The 23701-nt window shown below is 59.7% G+C and overlaps 1 protein-coding gene across 3 annotated transcripts in view; it reads right to left on the bottom strand.

Moving 5' to 3' along the window:
* GRID2IP (Grid2 interacting protein) overlaps positions 1-23701 on the bottom strand; it is a 36011-nt gene that overhangs the window by 1375 nt on the left and 10935 nt on the right. For 2 of the 3 annotated variants that reach the window (XM_058849726.1, XM_058849728.1), the window contains 19 exons: positions 18346-18597; positions 16832-16917; positions 16391-16460; positions 15098-15192; positions 14128-14311; positions 11976-12169; positions 10379-10481; positions 9379-9384; positions 9218-9308; positions 8536-8653; positions 7354-7667; positions 6835-7248; positions 5923-6010; positions 4911-4988; positions 3892-4088; positions 3337-3492; positions 2801-2887; positions 2307-2436; positions 707-825 (listed from right to left, as the gene is read on the bottom strand). In XM_058849726.1, the coding sequence (XP_058705709.1) occupies positions 707-825; positions 2307-2436; positions 2801-2887; positions 3337-3492; positions 3892-4088; positions 4911-4988; positions 5923-6010; positions 6835-7248; positions 7354-7667; positions 8536-8653; positions 9218-9308; positions 9379-9384; positions 10379-10481; positions 11976-12169; positions 14128-14311; positions 15098-15192; positions 16391-16460; positions 16832-16917; positions 18346-18597 (2782 nt within the window). Of the gene's footprint in view, positions 1-706; positions 826-2306; positions 2437-2800; positions 2888-3336; positions 3493-3891; positions 4089-4910; positions 4989-5922; positions 6011-6834; positions 7249-7353; positions 7668-8535; positions 8654-9217; positions 9309-9378; positions 9385-10378; positions 10482-11975; positions 12170-14127; positions 14312-15097; positions 15193-16390; positions 16461-16831; positions 16918-18345; positions 18598-21368; positions 21404-23701 lie in introns of those variants that run through there. The other variant, XM_058849727.1, reaches the window with a different exon arrangement.

The raw sequence follows: 23701 nt of genomic DNA, 5'->3' as shown, positions 1-23701 counted from the left end.
CTGAGGTTATGAGTTGTTAAATTAAGAGTTGGTTGTTGTTAATATTTGATTGATCGATTGTTGGAGTTTTCAGTGCCTTTACCCCTGGTTGTTTTCTCCCTGTTTCACCTGTGGTTACTTTTCCCTCACAGGGTATCCCCCTCCCTTGGGTAGTGACACCACTGCTCCCCAAAATGGGGCCTGAGGCTGCTCACAAATGGGGCTGGACTGAGCACTGCTGAGAAACAAAAACCCCTGACAACAACGAGCCAGCAGCAAAATAAAGGACCAAAAGAACATATCCTGATGGACTAAGAAGGAGGACCAGCTTCCTACAGCACCTGAACATGCTTAGAAGTGGTCACCATGACCAAAAAGAACTGGAAAGGACTGAGCCCCTGGACTATGAGCTGGTAAAGCCATTTTCCTGGGGACTCCCGTGGGGAAGGAAGGCCCAGCTCTGCCCCAGTGACAAAGCTGCAGGGATCCTCCTCCTCCTCTGTGGTGTCCAGTGGCAGCAGTGGTGGTGTGTGTGACCCTTTGGGTCCCCACCCCAGAGCTGTCCTGTTCAATAAAGGCGTTTTTAAAAGGAGCTGCTCTCCTGGGCTGTGCCACCAAAACCCGCTCCCCACCCTGGCAGAGGGCAGGGGGAGCTGGGGGTCAGAGGCAGCCCCCGAGGCAGGGCAGGGTTCCCCCAGGGGGGATGTCCCCTCTCCAGGAAGGATACGCTCATGACGATGGCAAACCTGTCCTCGGCGGTGGCCGGCATGCTGTGACACGCCTTCTGGATGTCACTCACCGTGCTGTGCAGCTCCTTCAGCTCCGCTGTCAGCGTCCTCTGGTTCACTGCAGGACAAGAGCAGGGCTGCCACACGGGGCCTGGGGGTGTTCCCGTGGGTCAGGGGCTCTGTCTGGCTGTCTGTCTGTCTGTCTGTCCGTCCAGGCAGGCCGGACAACCAGAGCATCCTGCTGGGACCAGAGGGAGCAGGAGCTCCTGCTGCTCACACTGGAGGAGGCAGGAGTGCCCAAAGGAGCCTGGAACATTCCAGGGACAGGGAGCACAGGGGACTCACAGCGAGGGACGCCTGGGAGGGGACAGGAGGGACACAGGACAGCAGGACAAGGGGGGACACACAGGCAGGAGTTTGGGCAGCCTCCAGGGACAGAAGGGTTATTTCAGAGTTAGGCCAGATACAAATTCCAGCTGGGAAAGCTCCAGGTACAGACCTTCCTCAAGTGGAAATTTACAGCTCCAGGCCGGAATTTGCTCCTTTATTTATCCACTGTGGCACCAATTCCCAAGGGAATTGCTCACAAACAGCAGGGGATGGTGTGCAAAGGAAATCCAGCTCGTGCTTTGTAGAGATTCAGTGCTTCATTTAAAACCACAGCATCGTGGAATCATCCAGGTTGGGAAAGCCCTCTCAGGTGATCCAGTCCAAAACTGCTCCCCCAGCACTGCCAGTGCCACCACCAGCACTGTCCCCAAGTGCCACATCCACACAGATTTTAACAAGCACTGTCCCCAAGTGCCACATCCACACAGATTTTAACAAGCACTGTCCCCAAGTGCCACATCCACACAGATTTTAACAAGCACTGTCCCCAAGTGCCACAACCACACAGATTTTAACAAGCACTGTCCCCAAGTGCCACATCCACACAGATTTTAAATCCCTTCAGGGACAGGGACTCCACCCTGGGCAGCTGTGCCAGGGCTGGGCAGCATTTCCAGGAAGGAATTTTCCCTAAAATCCCACCTCAACCTCCCTGGCACAGCCTGAGGCCGTGTCCTGTGTCACACCTGAGCAGCACCACAGCAGCAGTGGGTGGAGAGCAGCTCCAGGATGAGTGTGACCGGTTTTTATTGCAGAAAATGGAGCTGTAGGGTCCTTACTCGACAGGACACAGCTGTGACTGACCTGTGACCCCTCCCCGAGGTGCTGCTCCCTCTGCTCCACCCTGACCATGGCAGCGCTGGCAGCTGCAGCAGCACCTGCACCCCTGGATGGAGGCTGTGCCACACCATCCCCGGGCACCACGGCTCCCTGTGCCTGCTCTGCACTCCCACCATGACTCTGGAGCTGGGACACGGGGTTTGGGGTCAGGAGGGAAGGGCTGGGCAGGGGACAGAGCCCCGTGTGTGCCAGCGCCAGGTGTGGCAGCGTGGGATGGTGGCACCTCACTGTCACTGAGCTCTCCTCTTGCTCAGGACCGTTCCTCACCGGTTCTGGCTCCCATCCTGCTCCTGCCAAGGCTGAGCAGCTCCTGGCTGACCCCAGACCCAAACCAAGCCCGGAGCCACTGTGAGCCACCCCCTCCTGTACCTTTGGCAGCGAGCGGCACTGTGGGAAGGTCCTTGGCAAAGCCCAGGAGCTCTGGGAAGTGTTGGCTGAGGGATTTGGCAAGAATGTGCAGGAAGGTGGATTTCCCATCCACAGTCTTGGTGGTGTTGAGCTGCAGAGAAGCAGAACAAGTGAGGACCCCCCTGCACACCCCCCTGCCCCAGCTCCCGTGGTTATAATGGTTAAACTGGACATTCCACCTTGCCACACCACGTGTGCCCAGACTGGTGGTGTGGAGATGTCCCTTCCTGCAGCCCAGGGCTGTCCCCACCCCTCAGGAGCCCCCAGTGCAGGCCAGGACCTGCTCCCACCCATAGCTGGGCCCTGGCTGAGACCCCAGACCCACAGCAGAGCCTCTCTGAAGCCCCCTGTGCATCAACCCAGCCCCCTGCACCCCTCTCTGGCACCCTGGGGTCTCTGGTGAGAGCAGCTCGTGGGCACAGGGAGCTCCCAGGAGCAGGGCTGGCTCTCCTTACCTCGGTCAGGAAATTGATTTTAAATCCCGTGGTTTTGCTGGTCTTGGGCTGCCCGTTGTTCAGGTAATTTCCCATGGCCAGCACGAACTGGGAAGAGGAAACCAGGGAATGAGGGGCTGGTGGCCTCCTGCAGCCGTGTCCTCCCATCTCCCAGCTCCTGCCACTCTGAATTCCTGAATTCCTGCTCTCCACCCATCAATGTGCAGACAAACATCGTCCCCAAGGATTTCAGGAATTGCTGGGGGGTCCCTGGCCAGGAGTTTCATCACTCATCTGCAAATGCCTTTGAGCACACGGCGATCTCATTTATCCCACCTGCCTTTTTTTGTTAAAACCGAATGAATTAACAACAATTTGGGCCAGCTCATCTCCGGAGGGTCACAGAGGAACTGCAGAGGGGTTTGTTCTGTCTCTGGTCCATCCCAGGAGCACAGAGACCCCTCCTCAGGGGGATGGACAGTGTGGGGGTGCCCAGGGGCTGGAGCTGCCCGTGGGAGGGTGCTGAGGGTGACCATGGAGGGAGGGACCGCTCTGACCTCCAGGATCTTCGCCAGCTTCTTGCTGCTTTTCAGCTCTAGGGAGGCCTTGCAGATGCACTCGTAGCTGGCTTTGATCTCCTCGGTCTTCTCCTGCAGGGTGGTTTTGAAGTGCAGGCTGCGCAGGCGGATCTTGTACTCGGGTACAGACAGCATCTGGGGCAGAGCAGGGGCAGAGGAGGGGCAGGGTCACCATCCCCAGCAGCACAGCCCCTCCTGCACCTGGCCCTGCCCTGCTGGCCCTGCTGGGGGGTGTCCCTGCTGGGCACGAGCGGGGACACAGCTCTGGGGTGGCTGGGATGGGATGGGATGGGATGGGATGGGATGGGATGGGATGGGATGGGATGGGATGGGATGGGATGGGATGGGCTCACACACACCCAGACCCACACCCAGACCCAGACCCACACACACACACCCACACACACACCCAGACCCACACCCAGACACTCCAGGTGTGACACCCCAGGTGTGACAGGGACAGCAGGTGTGGGTGTCCTGCTGCAGGGACAGGGCACACACAGCCCCTGTCCCGGAGCAGCCCCTGCCCAGCACCTGCAGCACGAACTGGTCGGGCTCGCTCAGCTTGCCGGGGTTCTCCTTGTAGCTCTGGAATCGCTGCACCTCCTCCCCGTCCGGGGCGTAGAGCAGGAGCTGCTTGATGTGGGACGGCTCCAGGCGATCCGTCTCCATGGTCATGAGGATCTGCCGCAGCTCCACGTGCGACAGCTTCAGGTGGGCGATCAGGATGGCTGGGGAGGGAGGCACACACCTCTGTGTCACCGCGGGGACATCAGCCTCGCCCCCGAGGGAGAGGAACAGCCCTGGGCTGCCCATCCCTCCCTGGGACCCGCACAGGCCTCACAGGGACACCACGGGTGGCTCTGCTCCCACACCCAGCCGGGGAGGAGTCCCTGGCAGGGGGGTCCCACCAAGCCCCCCACCCTCCTCCCTACCTGAAGCACATCCTGGAGAAGCAGCAGTGCCCCTCCACTGCCCCTGCCCAGGACAGGGAGCCACATCCCATCTCCATCCTTCCCCAGAGAGCTCCCTGTTCCCCTGCCCGGGGCTGAGGGCAGCCTGGGGCAGCTCTGGGCTGCAGGAAAAGTCCATCCCAGCTGAGCTGGGCTCATGGCATTGAGCTCCTAAAGTCCATCCCAGCTGAGCTGGGCCCATGGGATCGAGCTCCTAAAGTCCATCCCAGCTGAGCTGGGCTCATGGGATGGTGCCCATGGCATTGAGCTCCTAAAGTCCATCCCAGCTGAGCTGGGCTCATGGGATCGAGCTCCTAAAGTCCATCCCAGCTGAGCTGGGCTCATGGGATGGTGCCCATGGCATTGAGCTCCTAAAGTCCATCCCAGCTGAGCTGGGCTCATGGGATCGAGCTCCTAAAGTCCATCCCAGCTGAGCTGGGCTCATGGGATGGTGCCCATGGCATTGAGCTCCTAAAGTCCGTCCCAGCTGAGCTGGGCTCATGGGATGGTGCCCATGGCATTGAGCTCGTGCTCCTCCCCTTTACCTTTCCAGTTCTCTACATCCCACCTGTGGCTACCTTCACCCTGGGCTTCACTTACATGTGTTGTAGGCCTTTTTGTGGGACAAAATTTCAACCACGTCTTTCTTTTTAAAGTTTTCAGGCATGAGAGTTGGCTCTGGAAGAGAAACTGAAAGATTTAATGGTGGGTAAGGACAGGCTCAGGCGGCTCCAGTGGGAGAAAACCTGTCCTGCAAACAGTGAAACCATGAATGAGAGAGAGGAGAACGGATGCTTTGCACACAGCAATGGCTCCAGGAATCCTTGAATTCTGCGATTCAAAGATCTCCCCAATTCAGTTGGAGCTGAAAAAGGTAAAACCAGAGGTGAAACACACAGAAAATCCCAGACTGCTCAGAAACATCCTAAAAACAGTGTCCCCTGAGATGAGTTCCACTTCACCCACTGCCAGCTGGGCATCGTGGCCCTGCCAGGAGAGCTCAGACATTCCACATTTTTACTGGAATGCCTCACTCCAGGATCACCAGCACTCCAGATCCCCAGCCTGGACCCTGCTCTGGGTTTGTGGCACCCAAAAACTTCTGGGTGGGCGATGCCAGTGGGTCTGTGGGAGCTGGGGAGCCGTGGGGGCTGCACAGGCACAGAGCTCCAGACCCATCACTGCTCCCGGGGCACAGCCACTGATAAAAAGCAAAGAGCTGCTGGTGATGATTGCTTTGGACACAGGAATGTTTTCATGGCTTTTTCAGCCTTTCCAGAGCTCTCAAGCACTGGAGTGCAGTTGGTAAAAGCCTCCAGCCGGGTTTCAGTGCCCAATGAAACGTGGAGAGAAAACATCATGGCAGAAGAGATAATTAAGGGAGATAATGAAAGCATCTCCACCTTAATGACCTGCTGTGCCACCGGCCACAAAATCCTGAGGATGAACGAAATTCATGCCACGGGTGATGTCACAGACAGGCACTGTCTTGCTGCCCATCGAGCCCCAGTCCCTCCCAGTCCCTCCCAGTCCCTCCCAGTCCCTCCCAGTTCCTCCCAGCCGGCACTGGTCTCTGCTGGTACCAGGACCTATTCTGGGGCTCAGTACTTACTCGTGGGTTTCTGAGTCCCGAAGTGCAGCTCCAGGTCGAGGTATTTGACCATATCACTCAGCTTGTCGTAATCCGAGTCTTCCCCGAGCTGTGGGGCAGGAGGGGTCGGGAGCTGTGCTGGCACTCGGTGCCCCCCTGTGCTGCCACATCCCCCCACACCGAGCTCCGTGTCCCCAGAAGGAACCAGGACAGGCTGGTGGCACCGTCCTGAGACTGGAGCCACTGCCCTGCAGCTTCACCCAGCTCCTGACACAGCTGAAATCCTACAGAGCATCTCTGTCCTCACCCCCTCCTCGGACATGATCCCTTTGCTAAAGGATAAAATGGCAATTCCAGGAGCTTCGAGAATTGTTTCTGCACACAGAAAAATCACTGTGAAGAAGCATCTTCCTTCCCGGAGTGCTGGGGAGAGGGACCTGCAGGATTTCCAGTGTCTGTGGGACTGGAAGGGGATCCCACAGCTCCGCTCTGGCTGCTCAGGGCACGGGGAACGCGGCATGTCCCGAGCACCGGGAGTTAAACCCCGGGAAGGGATTGGATCCACCCGCTCCGCTTCATGCCCACGATGCCACAGGATTGCCATCTCTTGTCTCACCCCTCACCTCTGCTGTCCCCTGCAGTGTCCTGCCCTGCTCGGGGCTGTCCCATCACCCTGCTCCAGCCATCCTCATCCTCATCCTCCCCCACTGAACCCCCCACAGCTGCACAACACATCTGGAGGCAGCTCCGGCTGTGGTAACCCCCCGGGACTCTGTAGCTGAAATCAGCATCTCGGAGGATTTCCAGGGCCTGTCCCCGCTCCCCAGTTCGCTCCAGTTTAAAGGACGAAGGGAAGCCCTGCAGAGCCTCAGCGCAGGTCGCTGCTCCCCCGGGCGCGGCTGGGACCCCCATCCTCACCCTCACGGGCCGTACCTGTCCCCAGATGGTCCCCTCCGAGTTCTCCACCTGCTCCCAGCGCAGTCTCTTGACGCTCATGTGGTTGGAGTCGCTCCTGCGGTGCAGCAGCCCCCGGTGCAGGGGGGGCGCGCAGGGCACGGGGGGCGGCGGCGGCGGAGGAGGAGGAGGAGGGACGGGGTGCAGGTGGCTCACCAGGGCCTTGGGGACGGGTGCCGAGCTGGCCTTGGTGGCCTCCGCCTTGCTGGGGCCGGTCTGGGGGTCGTGGAACTGCAGGGGGGGCGGCGGGGGCGGGGGGCTGAGCGGAGGAGGGGGGATGTGGTCCGAGAGCGTGGAGTAGGTGAGGGAGCTGCCCTCGTCGCTGCTGCTGATGTACTCGCTGCTGCTGACATCGTTGGTCACGTAACTGCCCTGGTCATCCTGGAAACTCATCTGGGTGGGCGCAGAGCAGGGCTGAGGCTGGCACCCCCATCCCCGGCACCCCGGAGTGTCCCCACGTGTCCCCCGGGTCCCTGGGATGCCCCGCGCCGCTCTCACCTCCTCGTAGTCGTTCTCAGGGGTGAGGAAATCATCCACGATGGTGACCCGGTGTCCCAGCTGCTCGCTGAGGGCGTCCAGGAACCGGTCGGTGTCGCGGCTGCGGGGGGGCCTGGAGAAGGTGAAGAGCTTCTTCCGTCGCGACAGCGGCGAGTACTCGCCGTGCTTGGGCGACGGGGCCGGGCTGCTGTCCAGGCTCACGTAGGGGTTGGACTCGGTGCTGCACGGGGAGGCCACGCTGCTGTGCAGCCGGTAGTAGCAGGGCTGGGTCGCCAGCGGCTCGCTCGGCCACGCCAGCCCCGGCTTGCGGCCACCTGCGGGACAGAGCCGAGGGGGCTGCAGGGGCGTCCTGCAGCCCCGGGCACCGCGACACCGAGCAGAGGGACAAGGGAGCTTCCCAGGCAGAGGCTGCACTGCCCTGCAGCAGCTGGGATCCCAGGGGATGCAGCATCCTGCACACAGCCCTGCCCTGCAGCTGGGATACCAGGGGATGCAGCATCCCAAACACAGCACTGCAGCAGCAGTGATCCCCTGGGATGCAGCAGCAGTGATCCCCTGGGATGCAGCAGTGATCCCCTGGGATGCAGCAGTGATCCCCTGGGATGCAGCAGTGATCCCTGGGATGCAGCAGTGATCCCCTGGGATGCAGCAGTGATCCCTGGGATGCAGCAGTGATCCCCTGGGATGCAGCAATGATCCCATGGGATGCAGCAGTGATCCCCTGGGATGCAGCAGTGATCCCATGGGATGCAGCAGTGATCCCTGGGATGCAGCAGTGATCCCTGCCCTGCAGCAGTGATCCCCTGGGATGCAGCAATGATCCCCTGGGATGCAGCAGTGATCCCCTGGGATGCAGCAGTGATCCCTGGGATGCAGCAGTGATCCCCTGGGATGCAGCAGTGATCCCATGGGATGCAGCAGTGATCCCATGGGATGCAGCAGTGATCCCTGCCCTGCAGCAGTGATCCCCTGGGATGCAGCAGCTGGGATCCCCTGGGATGCAGCAGTGATCCCCTGGCATGCAGCACCCTGCACACCGCCCTGCCCTGCAGCAGCCAGCACTGTGCTCACACCCGGAACCATCATGCCCCCTCATAAAATGGCACCAAGAGGAGGTTGTCTTCTCCTCCACCTGCCCGGCCAGCGCCACCCAGTGTCACCTGAGATGTCCCCAGGAGGTACCTGCAGCGTGTGGCAGCTCCGGGGCTGGGGGGGAGCTCCTGTGCAGGGCAGCGTTGCCCATCTTGCCAGCAAAGCCCCCGATCAGGCGGTTCTCCAGCTCTGCGTACACAGCCGACATCTGGGGGAGGACAGAGAGCTGCTGCTGTGCCCAGCCAGGCAGGGCTGTGGACCCCCAGGGACCTGCCATGTCCCCACAGAGCAGCTGGGGCTGTCCCTGGATCCCTGGCAGTGTCCCAGGCCAGGCTGGACAGGGCTGGAGCAGCCTGGGACAGTGGGAGGTGTCCCTGCCATGGCAGGGGTGGCGCTGGATGGGCTTTCAGGTCCTTGTGACCCAAACCATTCTGGGACTCTCATGAGTACCCATCTCTCTGACTCTTTAAAGGGGGGCTTCACCCCAGCCCAGGCCACTCTGCCTTGTCTGAGCCCCCCAAGAGCCTCTCACTGATGAGGCTGCAGGGACACACTGGCAGACATCAGCCTCATTAAGGTGACTAATTGCCCGGGGAGGTGACCTCAGAGAGGGGCTCTGAGGCAGGGACAGTCAGCCCCTGCAGGTATTCACCCCCACACACAGCATTCCCTCTTTCCTGCTGCCCTGTGTTCACAGTGAAGGGCTCAAACTGCTTTCCTGTGGACACACCACCCCACAGCCGTGCCAGAGGTGTCCCTCGCCCCCTCACACCATTTTGGGGTTGGGTGTCTCCGGGAGGGAGGTGCCATCACCAGCCTGTCTCTCCCCAGGGATCAGGCGAACGGGGACCTCCACGGTGTCGCTGCCTGCGGGAGGGAGACAAAGCAGTCACTCCCCTGTCTGTGCCCCAGCTCCCCACAGCCCTCACCCACAAAGGGCTCCCATCTCTTGCTGGGACCCAGAGTGACCTCCCTGCCCAGCTCCCGGCTCTGGGGGTCCCTGGGGAGCAGTGCAGGGTGGGTTTAAGGTCAGCACGACGGTTCCGAGCTGCTCCGCTCTGCCCTCGGGGCAGCTGAGGACAGGGCTGCTCCCCACAGCTGGCCAACATCTGCCCAGACACCGCTCCTCCAGCACACACAGCTGCTCTCCGGGCTCTAATCCCCTCCAGAAAAGCTCCTCGGAGCCAGGTTAGAGGATCTTCCCCCGGGAAATGTCTCAGACCCCCCTGAGAGCTGAGGAGCACCACATGGCCAGGAGGTCCTCAGGGAGGTCATGGGGAGGTCGTGGTCAGGAGCACGGGTCCTTCAGCATCAGCGGGGATGGGAACAGGCAGGTGTGTGTCCCCGAGGGGAGGGAGGGAGGGAGGGGTGGGCCACAATGGGATCATCAAGAGGCTCAAAGCGACCCTGAACCACCATCTCCTTCCTCACGTGGGTTTCACAAATGTGGTTTTCCCTGTTTCCCTGTGAATTTGATGGAATCTGAGACTGGTCAGAGGGAAGCCATAAATGCTGCCCCCAGAAGGGAGGGCCCAGACCAGCAGGACCAGTTCACATCTGAGTGATGGAAGGGGTTGGAAACAACATTCAGCCTTATGATCAAGTGGCCTCTTACTGAATTGGCTCTTTCACTGTGGAATCGCTGTCCCTGGAGGTGTCCGAGGCACCTCTGGGCTGGGTGACAAGGTGAGGATCAGTCACAGGTTGGACTCAATGATCTTGGAGGGATTTTCCAACCTAAATGATTCTGTGATTCTATAATTTTGTGATTCTGTTTCTGAAAACGTGGATTTCCAGCCCACACCTCTACTCTGACCTCCACCTTTGCCTCTCCATCTTTTCCCATTGTTCACGCTTAGGAGCAGGTCAGGAATTTGGCACAGCAGGACCCTGCAGGCAGTGTCACAACCCCCAGGTCCCTGTCCCCAGTCACCCACCTGCTGCCCCCTCCTCAGGGCGGGGGGTCCGGAGGCTGCCCCGGCACAGGGAGGCTCCTCGGACAGAGCTGCGGTACCGATCCTCAGCCTCTGCCTCAGCTGCAGCACCAAACACCTCGGTGAGGCACAGCCAGAGCCCACAGCTCCCCACCCCTCCTCACCCTGGTACCCCCAGAGCCCCCCAGAGCCCCCCAGAACCCCCAGAGCCCCCCAGAGCCCCCAGCCCCATGGGGCTCACAGCAGCTGCCATTCCCTGGTAGCCACTTGCCCCATGGCCAGGGAGCTGAGCAGGTTCCAGGTGCCCCTGGCAGCACAGGGCAGCGATGGATGCACAGACAGGACACGCAGTCCATTTCTCCAGCAGCACAGGCATCCACCAGCTCATGGCCCACATGAAACCCCAGCCCTGAGCTGGGCTGGTCCCAGGAAACCCTTCCTGCCCTCAAGGGGAGAGAAGGAAATGGGGCCAGCCGTGGAACGCTGCCTGGAAGGAGCACACAGCCCATGCACAGCTCAGTGTGGCAGCTGGGACAGGCGCAGGCTCACAGCAGGATGGGGGGAACGGAGCATCCATCCCTGAGGAAGCTGACAGAGCAGCCCTGGGACACAGGAGATCAGCGGAGTTTGGGAGCCCAGGGCAAGGAGAAGCCCAAATGCAGAGAGCTCTGGGCACGGTGCATCCAGGCACAGACACAGAATGGACCAGAACACCAGACCATGGGCCATGCTCACAGACTGCCCCGTTCACCTGAGGCACTGAGAGGAGCCAGGGACCAGCCTGGAGCTGGGAACAACGCCCTGGGACAGGGAATTTGCTCCTGTGCTTCCCTCCTCCCCCAGCTGGGGATTCCTGCTCTGCATTCTTGTCAACTCCTTAGGTTATACACCAATTACAGGGCATGGATTCCTGGGAATGCACAGCCCAGCTGAGCTGTGATTCTGCACACACAAAGCAGAGGTGGCTGAGCACAAATCCAGTGAGCAGATCCAGTGTGCACGGAGCACGGGATCCCAGGCACAACAGGGAGGATTTGCACCGGGATTTGGAGCTGTTCCTGTTTTCTGCTAAAATCACTGTGCTCCTCCAAAAGCCTCTCTTCAAGCAACACTTCTTTTACCTTTACTGAGTCTAAAATTCACACATCTGTGTGAGTACTGAGAACAGGAAAAGCAGAAGCGATTAAGAGCACAAACACACGGATTGGGACATTTCACTTCAAACCTGCTCTCCCCAGTCCACCTCTGGCTTTGTGCTACCACAGAAGCAGGTGAGGGTGGTGGTGAGGGGACAGGGGGACCAGGGACAAGGGGAACACCAACTGCCTTTGTGTCTTTTTGAGAAAGCAGCACCAACTCTTCCAACCACGGATGTTTTTGTGGCATCCCAAGGGATGCTGCGTCACCCTTATTTCACCTCTCTGATCTGAGCGCTGCCTTTAAACCAGCTGTTCCCTTCCTGGACTTCCTCACCTCTAAGGACCTGAGCAGCTTCCAGAAGCCTTTGCTCCCAGAGTCACCCTCTCAATCCATCTTCCCTCTCAATGCAGCTTCGCTCCAAAACGCCACGAGGACAAAGGACTGAGCTCCCAGGACACGGTGTGTCCATCCCGGAGCGCGGGGGCTTCCTCTCACCTGCCAAGGCCTTGTACCCCAGAAACCTGTCAATCTTTTGCTGGCAGTGCTCCTGCTCCTCGTAGGTCAGCAGCTGGTAGATAAACTGCCAGAGGACTTGCTTGGCCGGTGTGTCCAGCACCGGGTACACATCCACAATGAGAGTGTCAATGTTCCTGCAAAACAGGGGGAGAGGGCTGGGCAGTGAGCGTGTCCCTCCTCACAGCCCCTCCTGCCGCTGCCCAGCCTCGCCTTTGCCATGGGCTCGCTCCCTCACTGCAGAGCTGAGCCATTGAAAACATCTGGATGTGATGTCCCCACCTGGGGACGTGGGAAGTGCTGGCCTCAGCAGTGCTGGGTTGGACTCTGTGGTCTCAGAGGGCTTTTCCAGCCTAATGGAATCCATGATTTTATGAGTAAGAGGGGTGGGGGAGCACCAGAAAGCAAAGAGAAGCCCTGGAAAGACTTGAATTTTATCCAGCTGCAGGTAAACAGGCTGAGGGAGAAATGCACCACGAGGGGGGCTGGGCTGGCAGCTCCTGGGGCCAAAGCTCCATCTGATTTTGGTGTGGAGAGGGGGAAAAAGGCTGTTTGGAATAGCAGGGCTGAACACCCCATCCCATCAAGGTACAACAGCCTGCAACAGGATGAAATTCTGCCCTGGCACAGGTGCCCAGAGCAGCTGGGGCTGCCCCTGGATCCCTGGCAGTGTCCCAGGCCAGGCTGGATGGGGCTGGAGCAGCCTGGGACAGTGGGAGGTGTCCCTGCCATGGCAGGACTGGCACTGGGTGGGCTTTAAGGTCCCTTCCAACCCAAATCATTCCAGGATTCTGTGGCAGCCTCTGAGAAAACGCTGCTGGAAGAGCAAGCAAGGGCAGGGAAGGAGGTCAGTGATGAAATCTGAGTGTGCCAGGGGATGTGTTTGGATCCCTGCACAGGACAGGGGGGATGTGCTCCATGGCAGGATGAGGGCTCTGCCAGCCACAGCCATTCCCGTGCAGCCACCAGGAAATGCTGCAGCCAAGATTCTGGGAAGAGCGAGGAGACAAGGATGGAGCATGGAGAGATTGACTGAAGGAGGTGGAACAGGATCTGTGGCTGTCAGGGACAGCCTGACCGGGACATGACCAAATTAACCTAAAGGAACCAAACCCTAAAGGATCTGCCCTGTCCCCAGGCAGGACAGGGAGATGAGCTCATGGACACCTGGCTGGGGAACCTGGAGAGCACAGGACAGCAGAGGAGCTCCTGTGACAGCAGAGGGGCTCTGTGTGACAGCAGAGGAGCTCCTGTGACAGCAGAGGAGCTCCTGTGACAGCAGAGGGGCTCCTGTGACAGCAGAGCTCCTGAGACATCAGAGGAGCTCCTGTGACAGCAGAGGGGCTCTGTGTGACAGCAGAGGAGCTCCTGTGACAGCAGAGGAGCTCTGTGTGACATCAGAGGAGCTCTGTGTGACATCAGAGGAGCTCTGTGTGACATCAGAGGAGCTCCTGTGACAGCAGAGGAGCTCTGTGTGACAGCAGAGGAGCTCCTGTGACAGCAGAGGAGCTCCTGTGACAGCAGAGGGGCTCCTGTGACAGCAGAGGGGCCCTGTGTGACATCAGAGGAGCTCTGTGTGACATCAGAGGAGCTCCTGTGACAGCAGAGGAGCTCCTGTGACATCAGAGGAGCTCCTGTGACAGCAGAGGAGCTCTGTGTGACATCAGAGGAGCTCCTGTGACATCAGAGGGGCCCTGTGTGACAGCAGAGCTCCTGAGACAGCAGAGCTCCTGAGACAGCAGAGGAGCTCCTGTGACATCAGAGGAGCTCCTGTGACATCAGAGGAGCTCCTGTGACATCAGAGGGGCCCTGTGTGACAGCAGAGCTCCTGTGACAGCAGAGCTCCTGTGACAGCAGAGGGGCCCTGTGTGACAGCAGAGCTCCTGTGACAGCAGAGCTCCTGTGACAGCAGAGCTCCTGTGACAGCAGAGGGGCCCTGTGTGACAGCAGAGCTCCTGTGACAGCAGAGCTCCTGTGACAGCAGAGCTCCTGAGACAGCCCCCCAGCCCAGGGCTGCCTCTGCCTGACCCCGAGCCTGGCACGGGCACTGCTCCAGGCAGGGTCCCAGAGGAGGATGGAGCTGGCACCGAGTTACCGATGTTGGAAGAAGCCCTCCAGCGCCTTGCAGATGGTGAAACGCTCGGGCGGGGTCAGCAGGTGCTCCAGCTGCTGCGTGAACGTCCTTCCTTGGATCTTGATGCTAGAGGGGAGAATCTCTGCAACCCACTGCAGGGAGGTGAGGGCCGAGGAGCTGCTCGGGGACTCGGCAGAGTCAGAGTCTGCAAAAAAGATATTCCATCTTTCCTTGGTTTCTTCTGGGGGCAGTGGGGCAGTTGGAGAGCCACTGGCTTTGAAGCAGGTCGGGTTGGATGGGGTTTGGAACGACCTGGTCTAGAGGAAGGTATCCAAGGCAGAGGGGTGAAATGAGATCATCCCTCATGTCCCTGGCAATCCAAACCATTCCAGGCTGCTGGGGCTCTGCGGAGCCACCTGCAAAGCACCAGGGGCGTTCCCAGGGCTCCTCAGCGGGGCCGAGGGGATCCCATTGCTGCTCCAGAGGGAAGAGGCAGCCCCTGACTGCCGGCTCTGTGCGTTGTGGAGCAGCACCCCAAGCTCACAGCGGAGCTCGGGATGCGGGGACATCCTGCCCTCCACAGGCACCCTGCAGTGCCCCAGACACCCTCAGCTCTCATCAATTATTCATCCCTGCAGCGGGATAACAATCCCGCCCGGCACAGCCCCCCGGAGCCGCGGGATTTGCGCAGCCACCGTGGGCACGAGGGGTTGGATTACTGCGGACAAGGACACGGCACACGCTGCTCAGCAAGGACAAGGGACACCAAGGACAGCCACACAGCATGAGGATGAGCCCTCCTGGAGAGCAGCCAAGCCTGAGATCCAGCCTGATCCCACAGAGCAAGGGATCCCGGGGAGAGGAGCATCCCCCAGGCAGCGCCTTAAACCTGCTCAGCCCACGGAGGCGCTCGGCAATTCCCTCCTCCAGCAGGAATTCGGGAGCTGGCCCGGGCTCTCCGCTCTCCAGCCCCTCCTCCCTTCATTCTCACCGTTGGAGAAGTTGACGATGCCCTCCTCCACCACCAAGGTGGGCATGGCCCCGCTGCCCTGCAGCATCGACACCACCTTGTCATGGGAGCAGTTCCTGCGGGAAAGGAGAGCCCGCTCAGAGCCGCCCCAGCTCCAGGAGAGCGCTGGGGACACACGGCTGTGTCCTCATCGTGCTTCGTTCATCTTGGAAAAGCCTCCCCGTGCAGCTCAGAGCCGGGGGAGTGCGTCCCCACTGCCATTCCCTGGTTCTCTCCAGCTTTGCTCGGTTTTCCCTGTGCTGCAGGGAGGGAGAGCCTGGATCCTGCCCCATGAGCGAGCTCCCCGCTCTGCCTGCACCGAGGAACAACCGTGGGAATGCCTGTGGGCACCCTCAGCGGTGCCAGGGCACGGGAAGAGAGAGTTAAACTGCACCCAGACCCAGAAAATGATTAAATTATTTTTCCTTTAAAGGACACAGCACTGCAGGTCTGTCTTCGCCTGTCCTAATTCTGCACGAAAAGAAAATGCGAGGTGAATGTAAAGTTTAATTTTGTAGGTGAAAAAAATCTTGGGATGCCCTTGGAGAAGGGTATGGGCCAGGCTGGGACAATGCCTGCCAAAAACACGGCTCAGAGGACAATCCCCAACCCGCTCTCTATTTTCTGGCAGTGCTGCATCAGCCAACAGTTCGCTGGATCAGCTGAAACGTGAGAACCTGAGCCCTGACAGAGGCAGCATCAGTTTAACCTTTAAATATTCATCACTCTCTCTTGTCCTGTAGCCTCCTCCGAGCCTTTGCTCTTGGTTTTTATGCAGAAGGACACACACGAGGAGACAGGGGCTGCCCTGCCCTGGAGAGGGGCACGGATCCCTCTGCTCCCATTGCTTAGGTGCACAGACATTGCACAGAATGAGCTTCTGGGTACAAATGGGATTCCCACGTGGCTTTAAGCTTATGATCCCTTTGTGGGAGTGATTCGTGGGCTTTGCTGCTTTCCAAAGCAGAACCTCAGGTGTTTAACACAGATTAACTCAGAGTGGCTGAAATTGGGGTCTGGGGACAGTCAGAACCCCGGTTGTATAAACTGTTCTGCACAGAGAACTCAGAGGAGGAGCAGGGCTGGGGAAAGTGCTCCTCTTAGAGCCACATTCTGTACAGGAGCACTAAAGGAGCTGTCCCAGCTGTCCCCACAGGACAAACCCCTGTGCAGGGCAGCAGTGGGGACCAGCAGCTCCCGTTTCCCTTCCCCAGAGTGACCACAGCGTGAGCTCAGCCCCTGTCCCCGGCCCTGGGTGCCCTGCACAGCTCCTACCTCATGTCCAGGCCGTTGAGGAACAGGATCCTGTCTCCAGCCTTGAGAGCAGCCTTCTCTGCCGGGCTCCCTGGGGGCACAAAGGGGCTTCAGCTGCAGCAGCCCTGGCTGGGCTGGGGGTCAGGGGCACCCCCAGGCAGGGCACCCCCTGCACCTGCCTTATCTGGGTGGGCTGGGACTGCTCACCCAGCTGGGTGCAGCGTCCAGTCTGCACTGGGAGCACTGGTGCCATTTCAGGATGGCCACTGAACACATTTCCCACTTCTCAAAATGAGGAGTGGATAAAGCAAATCTAAATTCTAAAGGTGCTCATTATTCCACTGGGAAAACTCCATCACTGAGCCTTGGAAAAGTCCCTTTTGCTCTTTTCTAGCAAACAGCATTTAACAGTTCAAGTTCAGAGCAGAGACCAAGAAGTGATCAAGAGTCTCATGTCCTTACCTGGCAGGACAGACTCGATCCACACTGGGGCATGGCCACGGAGTGTGAAGCCAAAGCTCCTGTTGCCTTTATAAACTCGCACTGTTCTGTGGGGGCAAAAGGCAAGCAGGAGTCAGAGTACAAGATCCAGCCCTTCTTTCCTTCCCCAGCCCCTCCACAACCCTGTTAGCCCAGGTTCTGCTGAGCACTCCAGTCCCCAACGCTCCCAGTGCTGCCACAAGGTCCCCTTTGATACCGAAGTGTCCTGTAAATGTGGTTCTGAAGTGGAATATGGGATAAATATATCTATTTAAAGAATATATATATATGTATAACAGCTCAAATCATCTGGTTCCAACCCCCCACGTCAGGGAGTTGGGATTGGATGATCTTTAAGGGCTCTTCCAACCCAAACCAGTCAGTGATTCTTTATTACAGAGAATTAGAGAGACAATGTGGTTCAGGGAGCAAAGGTCTCGTTGACTGATGAGAGAGGAATTAAATTCCTCTAGGAAATTTTGGAAGGAGCATTAGGAAATCTCCCTGCTGGGAGGCAGATTGGAGCTGGGGGAAGGCAGCATTACTGAGATCATTTCCAACCAGCGGGATCCTGCTCTGGCAGGGAGGGAGGGGGACTGTGCTGGGAGTGGATTTTGGACAAGACACACGGAAATCATCCTGGCAGGAGGGTGGGCTGGAGCCTGGCACCCTGAGCTCCCCAGCCCCTGCTCTCCTGTGGGCTGGGGCAGGATCCACAGGGCTGCTGCAGTCTGGCCATCTGGGCACGGCAAGTGGGTTAATCCCTGTGCTCCAGGGATTGTCCTTCCTCCTCAGCCTCGCACCCAGACACCTGCTGGGGCAGGGCAGGGCCAGACAAGGAAAGCCACGGAATCTCAGGGGCGGAAAAGACCTTTAAAGATTATAAAATCCAAGTGTCAAACCAGCAGCAGCGCCGTGCTCACCACTGAGCCGTGTCCTTGAGTGCCACGTTCACCCTTCCCTCAACACTTCCAGGAACGGGGACTCCACCACTGCCCTGGGCAGCCTGTGACAGTGCTTGGGAACCTGTTCCCTGAAGGAATTTCCCCTGAAATCCAAACTAACCCCCCCCTGCTGCAACTTGAAGTCATTTCCTCTCATCCTGTCACTCATTACCTGGGAAAAGAGACCAGAGAGCCCAAAGCTGGCTCCAACCTCCTTTCAGTCTGCTCTGTGCCGGGTACCCTGAACCCTGCTGGGACATCCTGAATCCTGCTGGCACAGCTGGGTACCCCGGATCCTGCTGGGACCGCCTGCATCCACCCAGCAAGGAGCAGACATCCCCTGTCAGCCTGCCAGCGCCACCTCAGCTCCTCACACAGCTCATCCCAGCCAGCCCTGCAGAGCTGGGGGGACACGGAGGGTGCCCAGAGCTGGGACAACGGCCACAAAGCTGCCGGGCCTTCCAGAAGAAGAGTTTTGTATTCATCCTGACCCCGGGAGAGTTTGACACCTTCCCTTTCCTCCCTCCACACGAGCCCCAGGGGAGGCGCTACCTGCGGGCAGCCCCCGAGGCCACATTGCTGCTGATGAGCGAGGTGGTTTTGCGGAGGCTCTTGCTGAGCTCCTCGTGGCTGCGGGGCACGGAGCTGGCCCGGGTGGACACCAGCAGCCGCTCCTGGTGGTCCTCGCTGCGGCTGCGGCGCAGGCGGTTGCTGTGCTCGCTCTTGGAGCGGCACAGCTTGCTGATCAGGCTCTGCGACACCACCTCGTCAAAGCGCTGCCGGTGCTTCTTGGGGATGAAAATCCTGGGGAACGAGGCAAGGGAGGAAAGTGAGGAGCGGGGCCAAAGCAGCTGCGGCAGAGAGCTGCGGATCCGGGCATCCCTGGAAGGGAAATAGCAGAATTCCTGGTGTGCGCTTGGCCTCGGTCCTCGCAGAGCTGCGAATGCCAGGGCTGGGGAAACCAGGGGTGCTGGGGACACCAGGGATGCTGGGGACACTGGGGACACTGGGGATGCTGGGAACACTGGGGACATTGGGGATGCTGGGGACACCGGGGACAGCAGCTGCATCTCTTCCACCATCCCATGCAGAGCTCCATTACAGCAGTGATGTCAAACCCCTCCTCCAGACCTGCTTCTTCTCCAGCACATCCTCGGACCCCCAAAACGTTGCTCCGCATCTCCTGCCCCAGACTCTGCTCTCCTCGGCTCCAGCCTTGAGTGTTCCCGCATTCCTGCCCTGCCAGGCAGGAGCGTGGTTCCCCTTGGGACACGATGGCGCTGCACGCAGGGACCGCACGGTGACACCCCAGGAACTCTCTCTGTTTCGGGTCACCTCCCCCCTGCCTCGCGAGTGGCCTTCGTGGACCCCCAGGACACTCAGAGGATGCACGGGGGCTGCACAGCAGGATCCCAGCAGGGAGGGAGGAGGCACCGCTCCCACCTGAGCCAGGTGAGCTCCATAACGCCGAGACACATTTTTATCTTTTCCTTTTCCTTCTGCCGTCACAGCAGCCAGACCCCGACACCTGCTCACCTTCCCCTACCCTCCGCTCGCACATTTAGGGGCTTCTGGAGGAGCTGTCATCTCCGGGTGTTTCTATAGCAACTCCTGCAGCTGCAGCCGCTCGTTTGACAAAACCATCTCGGGAGGTTCGGCCGCGCAGCTTCCTTCGCGCCCGGCACCCGGCGGGGTGTGAGAGCCCGGGCCCGGTGCTACCGCAGCCTCCGGGGGTGTGAGCACAGCCCCGGCTGCTCGGGCACCGCCGGTCCCACCGCGGCAGGAACTGGGCCAAACTGGTGCCACAGGACCCAGAGGATGCGGCTCCAGGGCCGGCACCAGCGGCTACAGCTGGGGCTGGCAGGGGATCCCACCGCGCTCCCTCGGGCAGCTTCACCAAGGAACGCAAAAACCTCGGAGGAGAGGCTTCAGATCCCAAATCTACCGGGACCAGGACATCTCTGTCTCCCCAGAACTCCAAACAAGAGCTGGTGCAGGAGAAAACAGACCACAAGCCACCCGAGGCTGGCAGATGCTCACACAGAGCATCTGGTGACAATTTAACATAAGTAACGCATTGGTGCAATTCACAGGCGATTTGTGATTGAACAGCAGCTAGAAAAGAGTGAAATTGTGCTAATAAATAGTTCACCCTGTGGGACAGGGGAGGATGTGGGTCCCCCAAGCCTCTGCCCCGAGCTGGGCACCCACCAGGGAGAACTGCGGGCTCCTCACAGGCAAAATGAGCACAATCCCATTTAAGTGGCCAAATTACATCGGCCCTGCTCGTTCCAGCAGAGCTGTCCCAGTTTGCACGAGGCTCTGCTTCACCACTGGGCTGAGGAACTCAGCTCCAGACCCGGCCCAGGACCCGGCACTGCTCCGGGACTGGCTGGTGCTGGAGCACAGCAGTGCCCAGAAAGGACAGATCTGCCTGACTGCTGCAAACAGTCCCACTAAAGCAGGCAAAACTGTTTCTGTGGCTGCTTCTGCCGTCCCACAGCATAAACCTGGCTTTGTCCATTGGCATGGCACCAAGGAGCAGCGCCCAGCTGGGGCTTCCCTCTCCCAGCAAATCCCACCGGGATTCAGGGAGCGTGGATGTGCCCACCCCGTCTGTGGAGGTCAGGCAGAGGCAGGGTGATACAGTGCTGGCCTTGTGCCTTCAGCTTCCTCTCCCTCCTCCTCCTCAGGTGCTCTAGGTCAGCCCCAGCTCTGTTTTCTGCTGGAGAGGGGATGGGAAAGGCTCCCCCATCCCTGTGCCCTGTGTCTGCTCCCACGCCCGGTGCCGCTGAGCCCCGGGGCGCCAGCTCTCCTCTGCCGCAGCCTCTGCACCCATTCGGGAGAACTCAGTCTGCTCAAACATGTGAATTCAGGGCATTTTCCGGGCTGGGAAAGATCCCAGATGCTCCAGGCTGCTTTTCCTTCATCCCATCCCCACAGCAGCCTGCCCAGGGTGGTGGCAGTGCCACTGTGCCCGTCCCCTGCCCTCGGCTGCTGCTCGGGGCTCCCTCTGCCGTGTCGGGCACCTCTCAGCCTGAGCCACTCTCACACTCCACAGCTCGCAGGTGGGTCCCTGGCCGCCCAGCTCTGCACAGACAGTCCCGTTCCCGCAGCCCACCCTGGCAGGGAGCTGCCTGTCCCGTTCCCCAGCCTCTGCTCTGGACAGCTCCTGTCCCCCATGCCAGGGGCTCCCCGGGCAGGCCCGGCCGGTGCCGGTGCTGGGGCTCAGGGGACACGAGTGTCCCCTCGGGAGGGCAGCAGGGCTGGCTCCAGCTCAGCCAGGGGACACCGGGCCCCTCTCCATCACACCCCCAGCCCCACATCCTCACCCCCCGGGCTGGCCGACGGTCCTGGAGACAGAGCAGCCCCACACGGGCTCTTCCCACCACCCCTCACCCAACTCCCCGTCCGAGCTTCGCTGGGCTCCCCCGGCAGGGCTGTCCCGGGGACACGGCGGGGTCCGCACAGCCCCCAGAGGCAGCAGAGCCACCCCAGGGCCGCCCGTGGGGACACGAGGCTGTGCCAGCACCCCACGGGCGGGCACGGCGGGGCAGCGGCGCAGGGACACGTACCGAAAATGCCGGGAGAAACTCCGGTCCTTTCCCATTTGTCAGGGTGCGGCGGGAACAAAAGGGAGACGCTTCAGATGCTCATGCAGCTGAGCCTCGGGCTCGGCTCACGCCCACGACGGGGCCGCTCCGGCAGCCGGTGCCGCCCCGCGAGTGGCACCCCCGCCGTGCCCGGGGACCGAGCCCCGAGCCCCGGCACCTCCGGCTGCCTCAGCCCCTCGGGCCGGCCCCCGCCACGCTGCCAGCCCCAGCTGCGCCTTCAGCATCGGCCGGGAGCCTCCGCTCGCCTCTGCCGGGCACTTCTGCCCTGCCTGCCCGGCTCGGCCCCGGCTCGCAGCCTCCAAGCCTCCCTCTTCCCCTAAAAACTGCAGGCGCGGTGATTTCCAGCTGGAACGATCTCGTAACAGAAAGGAGGGCACGGCTCGGAGCCCAACTCCGGGGGGATGCCTCCCTGGTGCTAATTAGTTGACTTCTAAAGTGCTAGCGTCTAAATTATGTGCTGCAGTGAGGGGTGAGAAACCTTAAAGGCAAACGGCGTCAGGGGTGCGGGTTTTGGGAGGGGAGGTGGAGCTGCCAGGCTGGAGCAGCACCAGAGCAGGACCAGAGTCAAGGGCCCAAACCCCTGCGTGCAGCATCCTTTGCCCCCAGGGAAACACAGCAGCGCTTTTCAGCAGGAATAAGAGAAAACTCTTCTTTAATTTAAATAACGCCATCTTTAAGCACATCACTGGCGTTTGATGAAGAGGATGTGAAGCTTCCCGGAGCTGCCAACATCACACACAATCTCCAGGTAGCAGCAAAGGAAGGAGACATGAAAAACCTATGGTTTAGCCCCAGAATAACCAGCAAAGACCTGACCTTGAGTCTGTCGGTTGTGCAGAAAAACACGTCCCACGGTGGATTAAAACACTGAGCTCCACTTGGATTATGTCTGAACTGTGCTGTGGAAACCACTACCGGTCCCAAAAAGCTCTGCTGGTCCGGCTAAATGCTAAAATCTGGGAGAGAAAACTCTTGCAGGCTTTACCCCCCGGACAGGAGTTCTGCTTATCGACCCCAAATTCCCGAAGCTCATCCAGCCGTGTGTGTGGGACGGGGGTCACAGCCCCAGCAGCTCCCCCAGCTCCGGGGGATGTGGAGCCTCCAGAACCTCGTGGAGGAGCGGGACTCGCTCCAGCCTGGCAGCAGCACGGAGCTGTGATTCCATCCCCGTTCTCCCTGTGCTCGGAGGCTCCACAGTCACATCTGGCTGCAGATGTTTGCAGATGGGACCATCGGCACCAGTTACCAGGAATGAAGGTGCTTTTCCAGCCGGGGGTGCAGACAGGGTGCAGGGAGCCCCTCACAGCCCTTCCCCGGTCACCCCACTCGTCCTTGGGGACATCCCAAACCCCCAAGAGCTTTTGGAGAGGATCACCCTGTCCTGACACATCCCTGCTCCAGCAGCGATTCATCAGAGTCCCCCCGGAGCAGATCCACACCCCGTGCCTGCCTGGGGGTCCCTTCCCCACCCTGCCCAGGGTGTCCCCAGCTGTCCCCAGTCCAGTGTCCCTGTGCCCAATCCACGCTGTGCTGGTGGCTTTGTCCTTGCCTGGCAGGGACAGGCACTCCCACAGCTCTGGGGACACGGAGACCTTCAAAGAAACCCCCAGAGAGGCTTTTCCTGCAGCACCACTCTGCTTTCCCGGTTTTCTTTAAGACACTGGAAAACTCATCCCAAAAGAAAAGTTGTGACTCCGGCAGGGTGCAGGCGAGCCAGGCTGATCCCATCTGCATCCCAGCCCGAGTTTGATTTGCCAAAGGAATTTAATCTCCTATCAGGAGATTTCGCACCGAGGCATTTTGGTCATGACCTATTTGAACTCCGCCAATAAAAAAGGAACTCGCTCCCAATTGTCTCACTGGTGACACGTTTCGTTCCCTGCTGCCCTAATTCTCTCTTTTTTTGGGCACTTGAGCATATGCTGGGCCATCAGATTAGGGGATTTTTTTTTTAATGGAAGCAAAGAAGAGCTGCTTTTCCTCCACTGCCATCCAGGTGCTTTTCCAGTGGGAATGCCGGGACCGTGGGCAGGAGGACAGTGTCCATGCCAGCATCAGCGACTCGGGAGGTCTCTCATGCTCCATCCACATCCAAAAGAGCTGGGAAGCTCTCCCCATCTTTGAAGTGGGTTTGTGGAGGGGGCGAGGGAAGCAGCACAATCCATAATATATAAATCCTAATGGCTGGCATGAAATTTCCGACCCAGGGCCGGTCACAGATGGTTGGAGCAGTTTAATACAGGAACACTCCAAGCAGTTTTACTGCCGTGAAAAACAAGCTGAGACAAATAGAT

Source organism: Poecile atricapillus, chromosome 14 (genome assembly GCF_030490865.1).
Source record: "Poecile atricapillus isolate bPoeAtr1 chromosome 14, bPoeAtr1.hap1, whole genome shotgun sequence".
Lineage (NCBI taxonomy): Eukaryota > Metazoa > Chordata > Aves > Passeriformes > Paridae > Poecile > Poecile atricapillus.
The sequence above is the reverse complement of the archived record's forward strand: the minus strand, read 5'-3'. Positions and strand labels throughout refer to the sequence as shown.